The following is a 20,544-nucleotide window of genomic DNA, read 5'->3' as shown; positions in this document are numbered from 1 at the left end:
TTCTAATAGAGATATCTTCTACTTTAATCGGGTTAAATTTACTCTACTTTATTTCCGCAAAATTAAATCTTAATAGGGGTGTTTTAAGTACCCTCTAGAACAAGCTTCTCAAATACGTAGTTACTATGACGTAAGCAAAATAGTTGATTTTATATAATTTTTCGTGTTCAAACGAAGGGGAAAGTTTTTAGCTTTCCAACGAGGTATCGGAATAGGTACTCGTGTACTAGATAAGGGGATGGCAGTCTTTAAATTTAAAACGTCAGAACGAAAGGTTGACACCCACGTGCTGGTCCTTTCCACCACTCTTGGCCTTTTTAGGCCAATAGAATTTTACTAAGTTTTAATAAAACTGTTTGGTCCCGCAGAAACTTGCTCATTCGATATTTACTTTTCGGACGAACATTATTACGTGAAAATACTATAATATTATACTTAACATTTCCACTTAAGTATATAAATGCTTAATTCTAACAAGATGTTATACACGAGCAGTTACTAACTTATTTAATCTTGCATGGTAGCTTTTACATAGTAATTTGAATGTAACCTTGAATCTATTTTTACCTCGCGAGTAAACACAGCTGGGTCGTGTTTTTGACCGAAATAGATCTGCTTTAAAGTTCAAGGTTATGTGATAATTCGTATTTTTAGTCGCAATATTTAATTCCTTTATTACTTAGGAAGCGATTAAAATTTATTACTGTTTATGGGTAGAAACCCGTTTATACCAGAATCTCAAGTTTTTCCAATTGTTACTTTTATAATATTTATAATAGTTAGCGAGTTATAGCATTTACAAAATCTATAATTATAATTACGCGTCTATAGATATAGGTACGCGTTTACAGTATTTTTATAACGATAGTTATCTTCTATCTGGTATTGATAAAATTAGTATCAAAATTCTTTATTCACAATTATACAGTATATAAATTTATAAATATTAAATTTTCTTTCTCAATTTTCATACATTTCCATTAATGCTATAAAAGTTATTGAAGCATGTACTTGCTAAATTTTACGTAAACAATCCCTCCCATAACTTATTTTCTAAGTTTAATGAAGATTTCCCGGAAACTTATATCAAAATAACATCGCGTTGAAATTTCACGACGTGACATTTCGAGGGCTGTGGTCACAGTGTTCCAATTACACTTGAGCAGTCTCGATTCTCCGAGGTGAAATTTTTACGTAAAATTTTTATTACATTTACAAAGAAAAGGTTAACAACATACATTTTACTTCCTATTACTAAACGATTACGCTACTGGTTACCTGTTCGTGGTCTTTTTCGACCATTTCTTCCCTGCTTCTTCCATAGTTTAGAACCATGGGACTTATATATCCTGTTTATACCTTGTCGCGAGGTTGTCGCAAGGCTATTGAGAAGTAGAATTGACTACAAGGCTAGATTTGTATAGTTATGTCGTTAAACCATACTCTGCCACAAACACTAACTGAAGGTTGGCGTTTCTGCTCGTGTCAGTAGTATAAAGTCAAAGAGAATGATAAAGAAAAGCGGTGCAAGGACACAACCCTGTCTGACTCCGGTCGTGACCCCGAATCATTCCGTGACAGTGTCTCCAATTCTGACACAGCATTCGCTATTCTCGTGCAGGCTTTTGATTATGGCAATGATCTTGGGTGGGATCCCGTATGCTCCCAGTATCATCCAGAGGGAGGGGCGGTGCGGAATGTCGAAAGCCTTCTCATAATCCACAAAGCAGCAAGCCATCGGATTGTTCAACTCATGGCTCTGCTGGAGAAGACATCGAAGGTTGTGGATTTGGTCTGCACACACTCGACCAGGTAGAAACCCGGCTTGGTTTTTCCTGAGGACGTGCATTATTGGGTCCCTTATTCTCATCAAAATGATGTTTGCCAAAATCTTTCCCGGAACACTGAGTAGCGTAATGCCTCGGTAATTGTCGCAGCTTATAGGGTCACCTTTTTTAAGAAGATTGAAGATTTATGGAGGTCTTACACAGGTCAGAGGCATAACTGACAGTGCTCTAACCAGATGGACTTTGGGAATGGTCAGTATGCAGAACATATTATGCAATGAAATTGAGTTATTCTGTAATGTTCAGTCCGAATCATCGGAACAGCAATATGTTGACATGAGAAGTTCGCGAATTGACCGAGACAATGCTGACTCAAGTAAGCTTCTTGAATGGCTATCATTACACTATCCATTTCCCAAAACCGACAAGATAATGTCGTAGAGTAGTGGGGTTGTTGGAAGAATAGCAGTAAACTGCTATAATTCCCAATAAGATGGGTTAAAAGGGATTAATAGAATAGTCGGTAACGACTTTCACAATGTTACATTCAAAAGAAAAGACAAAATTGTTACCATCGCATCCGTTGGCGGCAGTATGGAAGCAGGAAGCGCTTAAGTTGTTGTAGCTGATCCGCTTACCCTATTTGTAAGAATATGTATATGAAAAGAAACGGAGGGAGATTAGCAATATTTCTTTACATATGAATTAGCACCCTACACTATGTCACTGATTTCAGAACAGGGTATGAGAAAAGGGACAAAATCGTTATTCTACAAGGCTCTCACCAGTATTGAGACTCGCGGCACCAACATTAACAATCAATTTATTGTGGTTGATGGAGGAAATCTCCTACATAAAATATTTTATTCCCGAAATTCATCCTTTGGTGACATTGCAAAAATGTATTCGGAATATTTGACAAAACACTATAAGTCACGAATTGAAGTTGTATTTGACGGATATCCATTCAATGCTGCATTCAGTAGGACAAAGTTTGTAGAAAGATTACGCCGTATAAATTTAAAATCGCACCCTGAAATTATGTTTCAAGGAAACTGTCAATCCGGTGGACCAGAAACTTTTTTTGAGCAACGAAAATAATAAAAAATTGCTTTTCTTACAGGTTGGCATAAAAGTGAACCTGGCAGAAGAGGATGAGAATGTTTTAATAATAACTACTGACATTTTAAAAGCAAATGAATTCAAAAGCGTAGTAATAATAGGTTACGATAATTATTGACCTTCTTGTACTGATGTTAAGGCCATATTCCATTGGCAGACGCACAGACCCAACCCGATCCAACGATCGACGTCAACCGTCGTCGCTAGCTATTTGCAATTACACGCAACGATTCAATCTCGTTGGTCCTTGATTTAATTGGTTAAAAAAATACTAGTGTTGCTATTATTAAAAATATAGGTTGAGTGAAAACTAGATATTTCTTAGATTGGTGGCTACACTGAACGCATTCCCGCGCAATTTTATGTCAACAAAACTGAGCTGTCAGCTGTCAAACCTAGCGAGCATCAGATCTGTTCAAATTTATGCGGCCGTTTGACATTTATAGAAAGTTTGTATACTTATTGTTAATTTACATCATGAATAACTGGGCGAGCTTGAATCTCCAAACCAATTGAGTAATTCGAATATCGAAATCGAATAATCCAAAGACTAATTTATTGTAGCGAGTATGGCTATATTTCAACTGGCTCAGGCGGTCAGGACTCGCCGTAAACGAAAACACTGGGTCAAAAGTTGGCTAACTGAAGAACAGCGTGATCGCCATTGAATATGGCGGGTTTTTTTTACGTTCCACACTATATCTTTGGCGTGCATTTATTTGACGAGGACTGTGTCCTCGGTGATACTCCATATATATTTTTTAAGTTTTCGCCATCTTGTAGTTGTTCAGCTGAAATCGACCAGTAGAATGAAATGAACGACCGTTTGCATGACTCAGGCGCATATTCGGCTATTTTCGTACGCTTTCGGCAATCTTCGCTTGATAATGAAAGGATCGCACCAGTGTTGCCAAGTCAAAATTTTTAATTTCAGTAGAATGTGTAAAAAAAATTCAGTAGATTCGACAAAATATCAGTAGATTTCTGTTTTAGGAAAAAAAATTCGCCGCGGGCCGCAGGTTCCTAGATTTTCATAGTCGGCTTGTTTTTTTTAGGAAAAATATTTCGTCGCGGGCCGCAGGTTCCCAGATTTTCATAGTCGGCTTGTTTTTTTTAGGAAAAATGTTTCGCCGCGGGCCGCAGATTCCCAAGTTTTCAAAAATGGCTAGTTTTTTTCCCGACTGGTGGGAATTTTGTGAAATGAAGAAATATCAGTAGATTTCAGAAAATATCAGTAGATTCAGTATTTTGCCAAAAATATCAGTAGATCTACTGAAATTTCAGTAGACATGGCAACGCTGGATCGCACGACGGATAATAGAAAATTTTCCACTTTCGACCCGATCGCTCACGATCCTTGAAAACCATAGAGAATAGAGTTTGACAGTCGTGGCAGACGATCGGGCCAGACGCAATCTGCCAATGGAATATGGGCTTTAGCAATATGACAATTCTTGGACAACTTATTCTTTCGAAAACCTGGAAAAATTGTTTAAATATGACGTACGTACCATTCTTTTCACACACGCGTTCAGTGGGTGTGATACAATATCTTCTCTATTTGGCATATAAAGATTAAATTTTGTGGTATTTTGGAGAAGAATATTGAGTTGAATGAAGTGGTCACAGTATTCAACAATCCAGACACTAGCCCTGATGAAATACATACGTGGAAGCTGCATTGCAAGACTTTGAAGACGTACAACCTTTGCCTACTCCACCTCCACCAAAGCGGCAGAACCGGTAAAAAAATTAAGATATTTGGTGAATATTATTATTCTGTAGATATTTCAATATAATTTATAAAAAATCAATATATTAGTTACCATGTTCTTTCTCAAAGTGAGTGAATTATTATAACATGTCATATTTTTAACAATGCAGGCATTTTGCCGGAGTGACTGGTGCGAAGTTTTATTGCATTTTGTAGACAAAGGAACTGAGCCGAGAGTCGAAAAATACGTACCTACCTATTCAAAACAATCGATATTTATACTTTTTTTTTTAATATTTGCTTCAAATATTATTTACTTAAAATACAATTCAGTATAGTTTCTGTCGTTGCGATCTATAGTCGGCTTTTTTAGGTGTTTTGTCACATTATTTCGATAATTCTGTTCATAAAAATAAATTTTGAATAAAAGATTCATAATAATACATATACTTATTGTTTAATCAGTGAAGTGTATGTCTTTTAAAATGATGTCGGTAAACGTAGACTTTATCAATAATAATAAGAATTCCTTCGAAATGAAAGTGGAAAGTGAAAAGTGTTTTTCAACCATTAAAAGAATTAAATCGTCTTTAAGAAATACTTATCATGAATCAGGACAGACTTAACTGTCTATCTGTGTTATGCCGGCGCTCCATTGGCACGCAAGTCAGACGATTTACAGTCTTCGGACTTTTTTTTCGCGTGGAGCACCCCAGGTCTGCGGACTTTTTAATCCGCAGACCAGGCTCGTTGGATTTCAAACATGTTTGATATTTTACTCGCCGAGCCGCTGAAATTCGTACGTTCACCACGCTTTACCGTCACATTATTTATATCTATGCCGACGGACGACAGCGCCATCAACTGTCATTCAAAGTGTTCGGACATCTCACATCGATAACAACAATGGTAGATCTACGGGTGCATTCGAAAAGTTTCTTGGAAGATTTAATTAGTTGTTTTAAAGACAACCCATCGTTGTGGAAGACGACCAGCCCACTATACAAGAATCGTGATGCCAAGTCCTTGGCGTATGCGGAACTTTTGGAGATTTTAATCAAGGTGGAGCCGCAGGCAAGGGTCGACGATGTTAAAAAGAAAATACAGACATTGAGGTCGGGTTACAGAAAGGAGAGAAATAAAGTAAGGACATCATATCGAAGCGGAGCCGGCACAGACGCAGTTTATCTACCCAAACTGTGGTACTATAAAAATTTGGAGTTCTTGAACGACCAAATGGAAAGTACGTAGGAATGCTTTAAAGCTATTTATTATACACGTGCAGATTATGAAATTGTCGTACCTAGCTCTGAAAGTGACATCGCATTAGATTAGCTACTATTAAGCAATTAAAACATACAGCTATGAATCATTTCTAGTCACAATAAAATTTCTTATTCTTTGCCGAGGTAGGTAATAAATAATAATAATATATAGGTACGAGGGAATGCTTTAAAGCTATTTATTATACACGTGCAGACTATGACATTGTCGTATCTCTGAAAGTGACATCGCATTAGATTAGCTACTATTAAGCAATTAAAACATACAGCTATGAATCATTTCTAGTCACAATAAAATTATTTATTCTTTGCTGAGGTAGGTAAGAAATAATAATATATAGGTACGATCATGGCGGTGGAAGCGCGGCTTATTGAGTCGTGGTCGGGTCCCAGGTTCAAATCCTGGGTCTGACAAGTACACATTGAATTTCAATTTGTGTATGAGTCAGAGTATGGACCTAATATGTTGAGCAAGTGGCTGACATCCATTTCTCGTAAAAACAAAATCTGTCAATACAAACCTCCACTCCGTGGAGGTCCATATTATGATCGGACATGGTCGAAAGAAGAAGAAAAGAAATGATCATAAAATCAAAAATCGCTCGAGTTAGGTTCCTTCAGAGACAATCAATAAATCGTCAATCATCAATCAAAATTAATGGTACAGTTTGGTTATGAGGAATACAGCGGAAAACACATTTTGAAAATACCCGATATACTGGATTACACCAATTATACCAATATCAATATTAACCGTATGAAGGAATGGGTACTTAGGGGAGAGATAATAAAAAACAAGTTTGAGTATTATGTTGTATTTTAACAATTTACATTTTGTTTTACAGAATCGAGCTCAATATCCAGCATGGTGGACGATTTGGAAAACATGTCTCCTGATGAGAGTTACTCCAACTCGTTAAACAACGAAGATTGTATTGAGGTAAAACATTTTAACTAAATTGTTACATTGGTTTAATTTATCTATTGCTTATCATACTTTCTTGCCATGTGACAGCCCCGGTAGTATTAAAATATTTTTTTGGTGCAGGTATTTTTAATCTGCCTTCGTCTAAACGTTTGAAAAAATCAGATTTTCTCAGTACGCCTCCATCAGAAATACGTCCATTTGTTCCAACATCAACATAAATAAATTCATAATTAGCATTTGCAATCGCCATCAAAACAATGCTGTGGAAATGTTTGTAATTATAAAAGTGGGAGCCGGCGCCTGCAGGTGGCACGATTGCAATGTGTTTCCCATCAACTGCGCCCAGGCAATTTGGAAATTGCCATTTACTATTAAATTCTTCTGCAATCGTCTCCATTTCTTCGTGCGTATCAGGGAACTGCAACAAAAAATAATCAACATTTTATTTACAGATAGAATATTCGCCTTCAACATCCACGTTGTCGACTACTCCAAGGTCGAATCTCAATAGAGCACCAAAACCCCCATCGTTCAAACGAAAAAAATCGAATGATAGCGCCAACAAAGTGTTAGAATTAATCACCGACAAACTAAGCAAGACTGAAGATGAATTTGATGTTTTTGGCAAAATGATGGCCATGAAACTACGATCGATGTCACAGGGACAAAGATTGCTGGCCGAGAAGCTGATGCATGAAGTTGCCTTTATGGGACAAAGTGACAAAATAATGCCAGCAACTACTGTTCATACTCAACCAGTTTATCGTATATTAAGCAAAAATGTACAAAAGCCGGTATAATAAATTAATGTTTTTTGTATGAATAAATATCTTGTAAAAATATTTGTTTTTTTGTTTGTTTTTATGCCTATAAACCTTAGCTTAAGCGATACAACAAATGGTAAGTATTTGAGCTATGTTAGCAAACCTATATTATTATGTGGCCTCATTTAGAAATCAAATTCCATGCTTGCTTTTCGAAGAATATGACTAGTATTACAATACATTCAACAGGAATAATTAAGCAGCTTGCTTACAGCCTATATGGAGAGTCCTGGCTAGGTACAGCATTCTAATGGTCTATTGAATATTTAGCATGTCAACGATGGCCTTATTTGTGACTATATATATACCTATCTCAAATGCATCTTGTCTGCCATTCTTATGATGTTGCCGTCTATGATTTATATAGGTAAAACAATCCACTAAACGTTCACTTTATAAGACCAACCAATGTCTACTTGTTAATGATATATTTGTAAATTTGCCCAACTTTATTAGATGACGTATAATATAATACACACCTTGAAATATTCTCCTTTCAAAACGTCAATGATGACTTGGCAAGTTTCGGGAATTATCTTGCCCAGAGTTTGTCTTCCAATCGCAGTTCTATAATGCAAGTCAGTGAATGTTCCGCCGGCAGCCAAAAATCGCAGGGTTGCACATAATCTATCATGAGGAGAAATAGCTTCCCTCATCATAGTATTTTTTTTTTAATAAATGGGGAGACCAAATTATACAGTTCTGTGTATACATCCTCCGACATTCGCAAATAATTGCGGAAATCGCTCGGTTGCAAACGCAATTCTCGTATTAAATTTGTGTGGGATAATGTCGTTCGTTTCCTTATCCAATGTTTCACCCAGTATTTGTGTACCCTTTGCTTCGTTATTACATTATCTGCCACCCAATAACCCAAAAAACATAAAACGTCGGTATCATTTAACGCCATCACGATTTAACTGTCAGATATACGTATATTATCTATGCTGTCAAAGTCGACTGTTTTACTCGTCAAATTAATTATATACTCGTTTCGTTGAACGTCTGTTGGCCAGTAGCAGAACGTAGAAAAATCTGAAGACTTATTGTCGTCGGACTTTTGGCTCGCCAATGGAGCGCTGGCATTAAACATTGAGAAAAAACTTTTACAAACAATTCCAGACTTTAATGATAAGTGATTGAGGTGTTCGCTAAACAGAAACAACGCCGAATTGATATGCTTTTTAAATAAGGTAAGAAACTTTTTAGTGCACCCCCAATGAAAGCAATTTTGGAAACCACCGGCCGCCACTGCCCCCCACCCCCACGCACCATCTGGAACATTGGGCCCATTGACCATAAAGTCTAGTTTGTAACCCCAAACTCTTTATTTGTAAGATCTTAAATTTAAAATGGTATTTTTTTCTTCTCATTAACGCGTGTTTTCGAATACATATATACTGTTTTCAACAGCAAATATCTCATAAACGGTCAGAGATTAAAAAAATGTATTCTATAACAATTTTAGGAAATTTAATAAGCTTTAAAATTATTTATAATAATATTTTTGCTACAACCGACCGTTTTTGAGATATAAGCGAAAAACCAAAAAAAAAATCAAATATTTTGAGGTTTTTTCCCCGCCAAAAGTTGTGGCGAAGTCATCCGAATTGGCAAACTCGTTTTATTATTACTCATGATCATATCTGTACATTAGAGGATTAACCACGGAAGTCCAGTTTTTACCGTTTCTGAGTTAAATATGCAGAAAATTTTCTTTTACTTCATTACACAAATGAATGAAACACTGAAGTTCATAAGTACTAAATTAACCGATATAGCTAATTAAAAAAATCACTGAAGTCCAATTCACTTTAGTGCATAAACAATGGGTGTCCTTTTTACGATGTTTATGCTCTAAGAAAAATTTTAATAAACCATTATAATTCCATAAACACGGAAGTCCAACAAACGTTAGGTAGGTACGTATTATCATAATTTTTGTTTTTCTTTGTAAAAATCCACACGCGCAGTCGGATTTCGACAAAATTTGGACAGTAGACGGGGACTGACGAGCCGGAGTGCGTGGTCGGTCGTGGTCTCAAATTTCAGATTTAACCCGTTGCAACCCGGGGACAGTTTTACGGTTTTTGCGGGGAAAAAGTCGCCGCGTACAAGGTCTTGAAACGCGAAAGTTAATGCTGCAACCCCCATTTTTTATTGAAAATGTCGCTAGAATGTGTACATTTAAAAAATATTGGCGTTTATTTCAGCTTGATCGGAGGTCAAATGGCAAAGTTAGATTAGAAAAACTAATAACCGCCAGGTTGGCGCGGGCGACGTGTTACGCGTAGATCGGAATGCTTCACTCACGGACAATAATTGTATGTAGTGGCATCAGAGCCGGAGTGCGTGGTTGGAGTCCCGAATTTCAGTTTTAACCCGTTGCACCCCGGGGACGCATCAGAGCCGGAGTGCGTGGTCGGGGTCTCGAATTTCAGTTTTAACCCTTTGCACCCCGGGGACAGTTTTATAATATTAAATAGAATTTGTACTACTTTTTTAGATATTTAAATGCAATAAATGTACAAAAAATAAAAATCTAAAATTTTATATTTTTTTACTTTTTTAAATTCAATCCCTTGCACTCTACGTAACTCCCGGGGAGCGCCGGGTGATACAGCTAGTTATACATAAACAAGTATTACAAAAATGTTTGATTTATTCTTCAAAGAATATAACCACATGAATGAACCCAAAATTGTGGCTCTATCGCCATATACCTATTCAAAATGGATTTTCAATTAAATAAAATAAAAATTTAATTTGGGTTTGATTTGCCAAGCAATGATACCCGTGACGCCAGCGATAGCCCTAAGATGAGTCTTAAAGATGTCAATATTTCTTTTGAAAAAAAAAGAAATTCAAAGACACCTTTTGGAAGACCACATACAGGAAGCAGCTGCAATTAAATAAGATTGATAAAACTCTTGTAACAGAAAAAATTACCAGTATGAAAGTAATAATGGTTGACTTGGAGAAGTGTTTACCTACTCCATATAGTTTCCATCTGAGAAAATTGTGGACTCTGAATTTTACAATTTACGATGATGCAAGTGGTGAGTGAGATACAACACTGATGTGGATGAAATAAAAAGTGGAAGGGGTGACAATAAAATCGGCTGCTGCTTTATGAAATGGGCATCTAGCAATATTTTTGCAAATATTGAAGAGCTGACGATTTGGTATGATACATAATTGCCCTGGCCAAAATAGGAATATCATGATTGTTTTTTCATATACCTGGTTTCTGAAAACCATTCCTACGCTGAAAATAATAAATCACAAATTCCTATTACGAGGCCATACGCACATGGAGATAGACACTGACCACTCTATAACAGAACGTCAAAAAAGATGCTGAACGGTATGCAGATTGTTACTCCATGGGATTGGGTTCAGTTTGTAGGGACATGTAAAAGAAACAAGCCTTTTAAAGTTATTAACATGGAGTTAAATGATATAAACAATTATTGCTCTTTGTATGCATCATCTTCAGCTCCTTTTGTGGCTCGAAAAAAGAATATTGATGGCACACTTTTCTTTTCTTTTTTATTTATTTATATCTTAAGATGGCGCTGGTTATCTACGTTATAAGGCGAAGTTCTCCGATGAAGATTTCCAAACTGTGGACCTCCGACCTTCTTGCTCGCCGTAAAACGCCGCAAACTTTTTAAAAGCTGACAAATTTTCCCCCGTAGATACCAAGTCGCAATGGCCGACCGGTCCAACTGAAGGTCGAACCGACTTGAGAAGCTCTTCCCTCTCAACCGACATAATATGGGGACACTCCCAGAGGATGTGATCGGCATCCTGCAATTCGGCACATAAGCAAGTCGGAGATTCTATTAGACCAAGAGCTTCGAGGCAAAACCACCGTGTCCGGTTAAGATCTGCAAACTATGAAACACTGGATATCTCTAGAATTTCAAGAATTTTATGATAGAATTCCACATAATTCCTCATCAGCTGATGTCCCGGAGAATGACCAGGAATAATTCTGATTGCGTTGATTTTTTTCTAGAGCAATAATAAATTTCAAATAATCTTGTACTTATGTAAATTAAAAAATATATAATTCCTTTTCATATTTAGACTTACTGAAATATTTTGTGTATTTTTAATAAAATAATTATTAATAATATGATTTCTATCTATACTATGGTCAAAAATAAATTTAATTATGAATAATACCGTTTACAGACCCTAATTACTATACTTCTTTAAAACGTTATAGAGTTTCAAATATTTAACCTACACTAAAATCACTCTCCTGAACAAAAGTCCAAACGTGACTTCCGTGGTTCTTCCTCTAACGTATTGATATATATCTATAAGTAGGAAAAAACTTCTACCCACCTTTTGCAACCATAACGTATTTTTCGGTCTAATTTGACTGGACTAATTATATTATTGTGATTATTGTATTATTTTTCTAATAAAATTGTATCATTTATGAATACCTATCACATTGTTTTTCTTTCATTTCATTGTTTGTTCTGTATCCAACATTGTACTCTGTTGTGGCCAAAGATGCACTCACGTGCACGTAGTGGGTTTTAGAATAATAATATTATTATATTTTAAAAAAAATATTTTTAACTTTTTTTGTGATCTTAATAATATTCATTGAAAAAAAATGCACAAATATTTTTTTTCATGACTGATTCTAGAGGCTAGGAGTTCCGATATCTTTGAGATTTTTCAACAAATTTGCAAATGTGTGCTGTGTTGCCATTTCCAAAAAGATATAATCTATGTGGTTATTTATTTTATCACTCAATAGCTTAAAGGAGTAACAAAAAAAATATGAATCGATTTTTTTATCTCTTCGGTTGGCAACGGGAATTTACAAAATACTAATAAGACCGTCATACCATCTGTCAAAAGTAGTGAAATCTGTCTATGCGTGAGATATTTTGAGATGATTGACAATATATCTTGAAGTATTTAATTTTACATTATTATATCGAGATGACGACAATATCTGAGCCCATTCTTCATATTATAGTCGTTGGATTCCACCACAAAAAAGGATGCCAGGTAAAATTATTTTTCAATCATTACAATCAATAAATTTATTTACGTTTCTGTAAGTTTAAAAACTATTTAAATGAAAACAGAGATCAACGATGTGACATATTATCCTCCCAAATAGTTAAAAATACCTATATATATAAATACTAGTAACATGTTTCAGATCGAATATTCTTATCCAGAATTGACACCTGGCAGTCCTCATGAACTCCCCTCTGCTTGGAGACATCTTCCTGCCTTAGCCTTACCTGACGGATCTCATAACTTTCACAATGATACCGTATTCTTTCACCTACCTGGACTTACTGAACCTGCTCATACTGTCTTCGCTGTCTCTTGTTTTAGACAGATTCCAACAGAGGTGTGTGTATAGAGAAATATTTACAGAAAAATAATGTAGTATTGAAGTGAATGGATGTCCATCCAGCATATTTATGAATATATCGTCAATTCTTCTCCTGGGTCTTTTTACTGGTTCTCCGCCACCGCTCGCTGCCATCTGTCAGTGAGCGCAGTGTTGCCAACCGAACTATAATTATAGTACATTTTGGTCCGCGTACTATTGAAAAAGTATACTTTAAAAAACTAATGTGAGAGTTAATGATGGCGGCCGGCGTTAGAATTTTTCGGTCGTAAGAAGTGTTTAAATAAAGCAGGGCATCTGAATTTCTCGAATTCTCCGTTATGTTTATGTGACAAACAAAAAACTTTCATTTTCAACACGTCCTAAGCAGCGGCGGCTGGTCTAACATCATACAAGTGCACTGCACTGCCTGCATTGCTATGAAACATCGTTCAACATAGTAAATCATATTTTTTCTTCATAGGTTTTTAATATTATCGCTCACTTATTGTAATGCAAACCATAAACCGATGTGCCCACATTCCCAATCGGCGATAATACAGGCACTATGCACCGTATACGTCATCCTCACTGAAATCGTTCGCGCTCCGGTAATATATGTTGTTTACTTAAAATGAACCTAAAGCTTAGTATTAACTAAAGCCATTATAAAACAACTTAAACCGTGCTAATCGTTTATGCCATGCGTCAGTTCCAGAATATCGTGCGCCGACCGGGTAAAATGACATCATATTGTTCTGAGTAGAGAGCAATTACATATTTGAATTATGGTTTGTTATTATAGACGCTGCGACTTCTGTTCACGCTCAAATTATGTTTAGTATCATATTTGGCAATCTCGTATGTAAAATGCCTGTTAAACTAAATACAATAGAATTCATTATTTTCTAAATTTAAAATGGGTAAGAAATAATTATAATAGAATGTCGGTAAGATATTTTGATTTATGTGTACTGCAAATTAAATCAGTGAAGATAAAAATAATTTTGGTACCTACCGCATTTCTGGAAAATTAATATTTCATTATCCTGTGTGTTGACTGAACGCGAAATGATGTCGGTTATTTATAATAGGTATAGAAAATTATTAATGCATGAATTCTAGTGATAAGTTAATAAATCTTAATACTATTTCACAAAGTGCAGTTTCATAATAATCATTATTCATACAGTGTACAAATTGCTAAAGATAATGTACTTATATAGAATAAGACAGCTTACGTTGAAAGAGGTATTTATCTACTATAAGAGATGCAATCGTTTCTTAAAACAAATCCAATAAAGATTTAAGTAACTCGCAACATGTTTCATTAAAAATATAAAATATAGAGGTAATTTCCCAAATGTCAATAACGTTTTGTCAAATCAAAAATAACGCCGAATTGATTTCATTTTTAAATAAGGTAGGTTTCCAGCGCACCCTCAAAAATTACAATCCAAAAAATCACCGGCCGCCACTGGTCCTAAGTATAATTTTTGCCGAAATACTATAATGTCTTGGACTGTGTACTATAATTCGATCACAAAAAAATAGCTTAATTCCAAAATGGTGACTGACAGATTCAGATGGCAGAGCACCAGTAAAAAGCACCCTTCTCCCTCTTTCATCGTATATATAGTCCACAGATTCCTAGCTCATGGTGTTTTATAGTGGGTCGCCAAATTTCAAAATTATATTTAAGTCGGTAAGTACCTACCTATTTATTTTATGTAAAATTCATGTATATGTATTTATATGACAATCACAAGGCAATTACTTTTATACTCATGGTACAATCTCTACAATTCATCAAAACATAGGGTAATTAATATTTCGACAGTAAATAAACTAGTAAAATGAAAGAAAATACAATGTTTGCTAATTCAGAAGGAGAAACAAACCCAGTACAGAAAAGTGTAATGTGTGACAGTAAGTAAACATATACTATGAACATACCACATTAGTGTGAGGTTCGATAGTTCTGATGGCTGCCTTGCAAGAAAAAGTGATGTAATATTGTTGATGTAAATACTGTCCAACAAATAATCACATTTGCCCTGCCTAATTGTTGTGCTCTAAAAGAAATGGCATCTGTGCATGTTCAAGATTAAATTATTGTTCCACAATGGTAAAATTAATAATAATGTTATTGAGAATAATTCAAAGATAAACATAGACAATGTGTGAGAAAATACGATGATTGATGAACCGTATGTATGTGTGAAATGGTTCCTATTTAACGCCTGCATTCTGACGGTGCCACTTTACAGTAACGAATCATGGCACCTCACAAACGCTCAGAGCAGCTGTATACTGAGCTTTGAGAACAGATGTTTGTAATGAATACTGGGTGTGTGGTTATATGACTTTAGAAGTAACGAGGAGATAAAAGAGCAAATCAAGCAGCCCCATCACACCTAGAGTGAATAGGCAACGTTAGACCTGGCTCGTCCACGTGCTACGGACGCCCGAATAGAACTTCAACCTGGCTGCCGGATCGGCCGGCCGGCTGATCGGATTCTGGGATCCTAGAAAGGCCGAAGGACAGAGTGTGTACAGCGGAGGTACAGGACACTTGCGTGACCTGGAATGACGCAAGAAGGCTGCGAGTGACAGGGATTCTTGGAGGCACCAAGGGGTGCACATGATTAAAGAAGAATAAGTTTGAAAGCAGTGACAAATGATGTGTATGTATACGTCTATTTTGTCAACCACTCTCCATATTGAGAGACTGATTGCATTTAACCATACAAAAATTATGTCTTTTCTAAAACACAATTCTTTTAAAAAATGAATGATCTTTGTTACCTAGTAGAAGTCAGAACACCGGAAAGTATTCAATGTAAATTTTATGTTTTAGCAAGTATCTCAGCGAACATCCGATATGACCCGCAGCTCGGTACAAAAAAGTATTTGCGTTGTATCTCGAGAACCTCTCTTCGGGCGGCTCGCTGTTAAACTGGAGCTGGTAGCGAGAGCGTGGTTCAGGCGAGGTGACTTTGGCAACACACAGCTTTTAGAAGACGCTTATAGACATCTAAACAGTTGCCCTACACTTGTTGAACAGGTTTTAGAAGGTAAAATATTTATCATTTGCATGATGCATTATACTCACAACATTATACAAGCAACAAGATCAGCCTAGTGCTGGATCGCTCTAGATGGAAGGAGATTGTTGGCAACTGTAGTAATTTCCTCAGTGATCACCATCCTCGGTAATGGGGTAAAGAATATGAAGAGACTCACACTATTACATAATAATAATTAACATGAACTATTGAAAAGATCAATATTTATCAAAGTTATGAAGGTATCAATTTGATGATCAAGTTGTAAATGCTTTATTTTCATTGTAGGTTTATCTGTAACATCCTTAATTGAGGCTTGGAGACATAAAGCAGTCTTGCTCTTCAAGTTATTATTGTTACAAAGGAAAGTGGTAATACATGGCTCCCCCGCAGGCCCTGTTAGCAATTGTCTTCTCAGCCTATTATCTTTACATCCCGATTGCATTCACAAGGGTCTTCGGACATCAGCTAATATTGTGTAAGTATTTAATAATTTCAATTAGGTATGTCAATAAATATGTTTATATAGGTTATATGTTTATATAGGGCCAGTCTAAAAAATAAGTTTTATTTTTCATGATTAAAACTAGTCCACATTAAGTGTCTATAAAATGGTAAATAATGCTTATTTAGAAGCTATAAAGGACTAGGTTAGAGACTGTTAAATATTGTAAATTATGTATTGATTTTAAATCAGTGTTAATTTTTTGTGAATTGTCTTTTAGATTGTCCAGACCTATGTCACCAATACCTGTTCCTAACTTAAATAAGGGGGTTGAAAACGTAAAGACTACAAATATGAACGGAGATGTTGGGCTACATGATGCCAAAATATTCGACGTAGACAAAATATTAATGGAAGAAGAAAATAATAGTGATTACCAACCGGACAGCATGAAAGACCAATGTGATAATTTTATTCTGATGAATGAGGACCGTGATGACGAATTCTGTGATAAATCTAACATAATCGGTGAAAGGGAGAAATGTCACAGTGTCGGAGGAAAATACAAAAGCGCAAAGACTCTGTCGGAATCTCACTCTTCGCCGTCCATGGTCAGAGACATGAGCATCAACGGTCTCGTGCATCTCGCTGGTGATGCAGAATTTTCAGAATGCGGATTGCCATTGAAACTTTTTTCCGAAGGATATCTCTGTTTGCCATACTTGTCGCTGCAGTATATGGATTTGCTCTCCGATCCGGCCGTGAAAGGTTTCACAATCGGCGCATCTAATGTATTGTTTAAACAAAAACGGCAACTCTTTGATGTTTTAGTCGAGGTTAGCGATTTAAGAATAGAAACAGCCGACTTCGCTCTCAGAAGACAGCTGCAATTGAGTACTGAAGATTTGAGATTTGCAGATCATTTAGTGAGACATGCATCCTTACAGGGAGATGTCTGGATTAGAGACCAATTCGCTGGATACTTGCTGTGTTTACTTAAGACATCTCTGTTACCTGGTATGTATTTTAAACATCTATATTATCATTACACCCACGATGGCCACGCGGCTTAAGCGTCGGCCTATAGCGTTGTGGGTCCTAGGTTCGAATCCTGGGTCGCGCAAGTATACGTCATATTGTTTTTCAAGTTGTGTATGTGTCAGAGTATGGACCTAATAGTTTGAGGCATGTGGCTGACATCTATTTCTCGTAAAAACTAAATCGGTTAATATAAACCTCCACTCTGTGGAGGACCATAATAATCTTATTAGATCAGACATGGTCAAAAAAAAAAAATACTAATATTTACCTAACTGTTAAAATTAATAACTCAAGTTGAAAAAGTCTAGATTTTGCAGATACAGTCGCACTTGGTTATTACGATCACGGATATAGCGAGATCTCGGATGTAACGAGGAAACATTCGTTGATATTTTAGTTTATGATTTTCTCCATACAATTATTCACTTTTATAAAGAGCTACTTATCGGTTATGCCGAGGTAAAATATGGTCAAAAAATTTCTTAAAACTGTTAATGTGTCAATCGTTTAAAACATTTCGACCCTAAGCAATAAAATCTGACCGGACAGGATGCCGCCGGAATCTGATTACGTTTATGATGCTAGTTAATTGTCTAAGTACCTACTTAATTGGTGTTTTCGCCGACAATATTGAAAAAGTATACACGCATATGGTTGAAATTGCATGTAAAAAATCCAAGGTTTGTGAAGTCACTAGGTACCTACCAGCGTTCATTCGATAAACAACTTCTTTTGTAGTTTATGAATGCCATGCTTGTTTCCGGGACAAATTCTAATTGTATATTTTTGCTTGAATTGCAACTTTTTGTGTTTTATGACCACTCATTTAAAAATACCTATCCTCAGATATAACGAGTAACGCTTATAACGAGCAAATTCAGTCGGTCCCATCTTCCTCGTAATAACCAAGTTCGACTGTATATTTATTTATCAAACGTACTTTGTATAAAATATCCTTTTCCAGTTATGTAGTGAAACTGCTTGTGTTCAATGCTGTTTTTTTGTGTATAGAGGGCAGTCGAGAAATAGACAATTTCAACGCTTCATTTGTGACAGCTTTCAAAGCTACTGAAGCATTCAACGATTGGCTTGATGATGGGCAAAGAGGAGTGGATGATGTATTTACAAATATGCCAGCAGGACATCCATTTGCTGGACAGCTATCAGTGACTGATATGAAGCTCAGATTAGCACAGTACGTATTAACCGCGGAGCATTTAATTACTATTTAATTACCACATTTAAATAACATGCTAATTATATCTAATGACCCCCTAATGAGGACACAACAGCTGTGCCGTGCGCGCTGTAAGGATTAAAACACTCAATGTTAATAATGTAAGATTTTCAATATTTCAACTTTACGAAAATGAGTGAGCAAAATATTTTTATTTTTTAGTACTATGTCAAGTACGGAGAGTGGGAGAAAAGTGACTCAAGCTGTGGTAAGCACCAGTCGCGCTGTGGCGTCTACTTCCAGAGCTGTGGGCGGGGCACTATCGCAAGCTAAAGGCGCCTTCTCTGATTGGTGGACAACGTTCACCGCCCCGACTCCTCAGGGAGACGCTTCAAATCCCGAATCTGACTATGACGTGTTAGAAGCGATACCCAACGAAGTGGAATCAACGGCCAATGATAGTGAAGTATGTCATTCGGACAAACTTGACAACAGTAAGAATCAAACAAACGTTGTGGTGACTCAAGACAATTTTGACAAGATAACTATTCATTGTGATACAAATATCGGGCGAAGTTCTGATGCCGAGGAGGCTGATGAATCTGTCGGTAAATGTAAAATTCAAGAGTTAGACTTGACTGCTAAAGATATAAATAAGACCATTGATGAAAGCCTTTCATAAATTAAGATGAAGTCCCTTCGTTGAATAATAATAATATAATGCAGGAATATTTTCTTATTATTATTCAAACTTCTTCTTTACATTCATTTTGTTGTTTGCTCGTAGTTTTATTTTGTTCCTATTGCGAATGTTGATGTGTAGAGATCGGTGACTGTAACTTGAAGTGCAGCAGTGTCGCAATCATCGCCAGAGTATTGCGGGCTGTTAGTTATCTAAACTGCCGCACCTAAAGATATAGTCGTCGGTATCTATTGATATTACAAACAGTCGTACAAATTATAAATAAAGTGCCGACACTTGCTTATATTTGTTTTCTTATTTTGTATTTTTAAATCAAAGTTTTATTCTATCGTACGTTAAATTTATTTTTAATACATCATGCTATAACGTGTAACAGTGGCGAAGGGTGGAGGTAGGCTGTTAAGATCCGCCATAAACAGTGCACATTAAACTTTTTCAGACATGGATATTTGTTTTCGTTGAAATAAGACTACAATTTACAGATAATGTTGGTTAGTTTTTTAAATTCAATTAAACCCTAAGAAACCAAGCCATAATAGATAATAGTCAAAAAATACATGTATAACTATAAAATATCTAAAATTATGCAATTAAATCATACATAACTTTGAATATTTTATAAATAGAATAATATTTTATATATATTATAGTTTGGTTTAGGCAGGGCTTAATGAATTTAAAAAAAATAACCAAGAATATGTGCAATATGTATTTTTAATCCAACGAAAACAAATAACTATGAATGAAAAAGTGTGCACAATTTTGTCGTATTGCCCAAATTAGACTAAAACTATTATGGTTTCGTTTAGGCAGGGTTTAGTTGATTTTTAAAAACTAACTAACACCATCTGTAAATTGTAGTCTTAGTTCAATAAAAACAAATACATATGACTAAAAAAGTTTAGTGTGCACTATTTATAGCGAATCTTAACAGCCTACCTCCACCCTTCGCCACTGACGTGTAATATATCTCAATATGTATAATTTTAATAGTTACTTACTAATTAACCTTTTTGTAGTTCGATATCAGTGGTTCACTATTTTTTATGACATTATTTTATGGATTATAATT

General features: G+C 35.8%; 2 protein-coding genes and 1 long non-coding RNA gene across 5 annotated transcripts; 2 read left to right on the top strand and 1 right to left on the bottom strand.

The window, feature by feature from the left end:
- Window positions 1-4,294: 4,294 nt before the first annotated feature.
- On the top strand, window positions 4,295-19,839 carry LOC147064647 (late secretory pathway protein AVL9 homolog). Of its 3 annotated transcripts, XM_085957678.1 has the most exons (8): window positions 4,308-4,412; window positions 4,511-4,652; window positions 12,859-13,056; window positions 15,899-16,115; window positions 16,395-16,584; window positions 16,832-17,568; window positions 18,604-18,787; window positions 18,992-19,839. In XM_085957678.1, exons 4-8 carry the CDS (start codon window positions 15,923-15,925, stop codon window positions 19,449-19,451), a joined length of 1,764 nt encoding a protein of 587 aa, XP_085813804.1. In that variant the 5' UTR covers window positions 4,308-4,412; window positions 4,511-4,652; window positions 12,859-13,056; window positions 15,899-15,922; the 3' UTR covers window positions 19,452-19,839. The 3 variants fall into 3 exon arrangements, with proteins under 3 accessions (XP_085813803.1, XP_085813804.1, XP_085813802.1); XM_085957677.1 differs by having other exon boundaries at window positions 4,295-4,652; XM_085957676.1 differs by lacking the exons at window positions 4,308-4,412; window positions 4,511-4,652 and adding an exon at window positions 12,332-12,701.
- LOC147064648 (uncharacterized) lies at window positions 6,706-8,742 on the bottom strand. Its single transcript, XR_015071893.1, has 2 exons — window positions 8,138-8,742; window positions 6,706-7,252 (listed from the first exon to the last, which is right to left on the bottom strand). It is a non-coding gene; the product is annotated as an uncharacterized LOC147064648 (long non-coding RNA).
- Window positions 6,713-7,669, top strand: LOC147064649 (uncharacterized). Its single transcript, XM_085957679.1, has 2 exons — window positions 6,713-6,846; window positions 7,287-7,669. Exons 1-2 carry the CDS (start codon window positions 6,772-6,774, stop codon window positions 7,632-7,634), a joined length of 423 nt encoding a protein of 140 aa, XP_085813805.1. The 5' UTR covers window positions 6,713-6,771; the 3' UTR covers window positions 7,635-7,669.
- Window positions 19,840-20,544: the final 705 nt, after the last annotated feature.

This window comes from Rhyacophila brunnea, unplaced genomic scaffold (assembly GCF_057557595.1).
Source record: "Rhyacophila brunnea isolate RB1 unplaced genomic scaffold, BYU_Rbru_1.0 scaffold_7, whole genome shotgun sequence".
In the NCBI taxonomy this organism is placed as follows: domain Eukaryota; kingdom Metazoa; phylum Arthropoda; class Insecta; order Trichoptera; family Rhyacophilidae; genus Rhyacophila; species Rhyacophila brunnea.
This window is presented reverse-complemented; position numbering and strand designations above follow the sequence as displayed.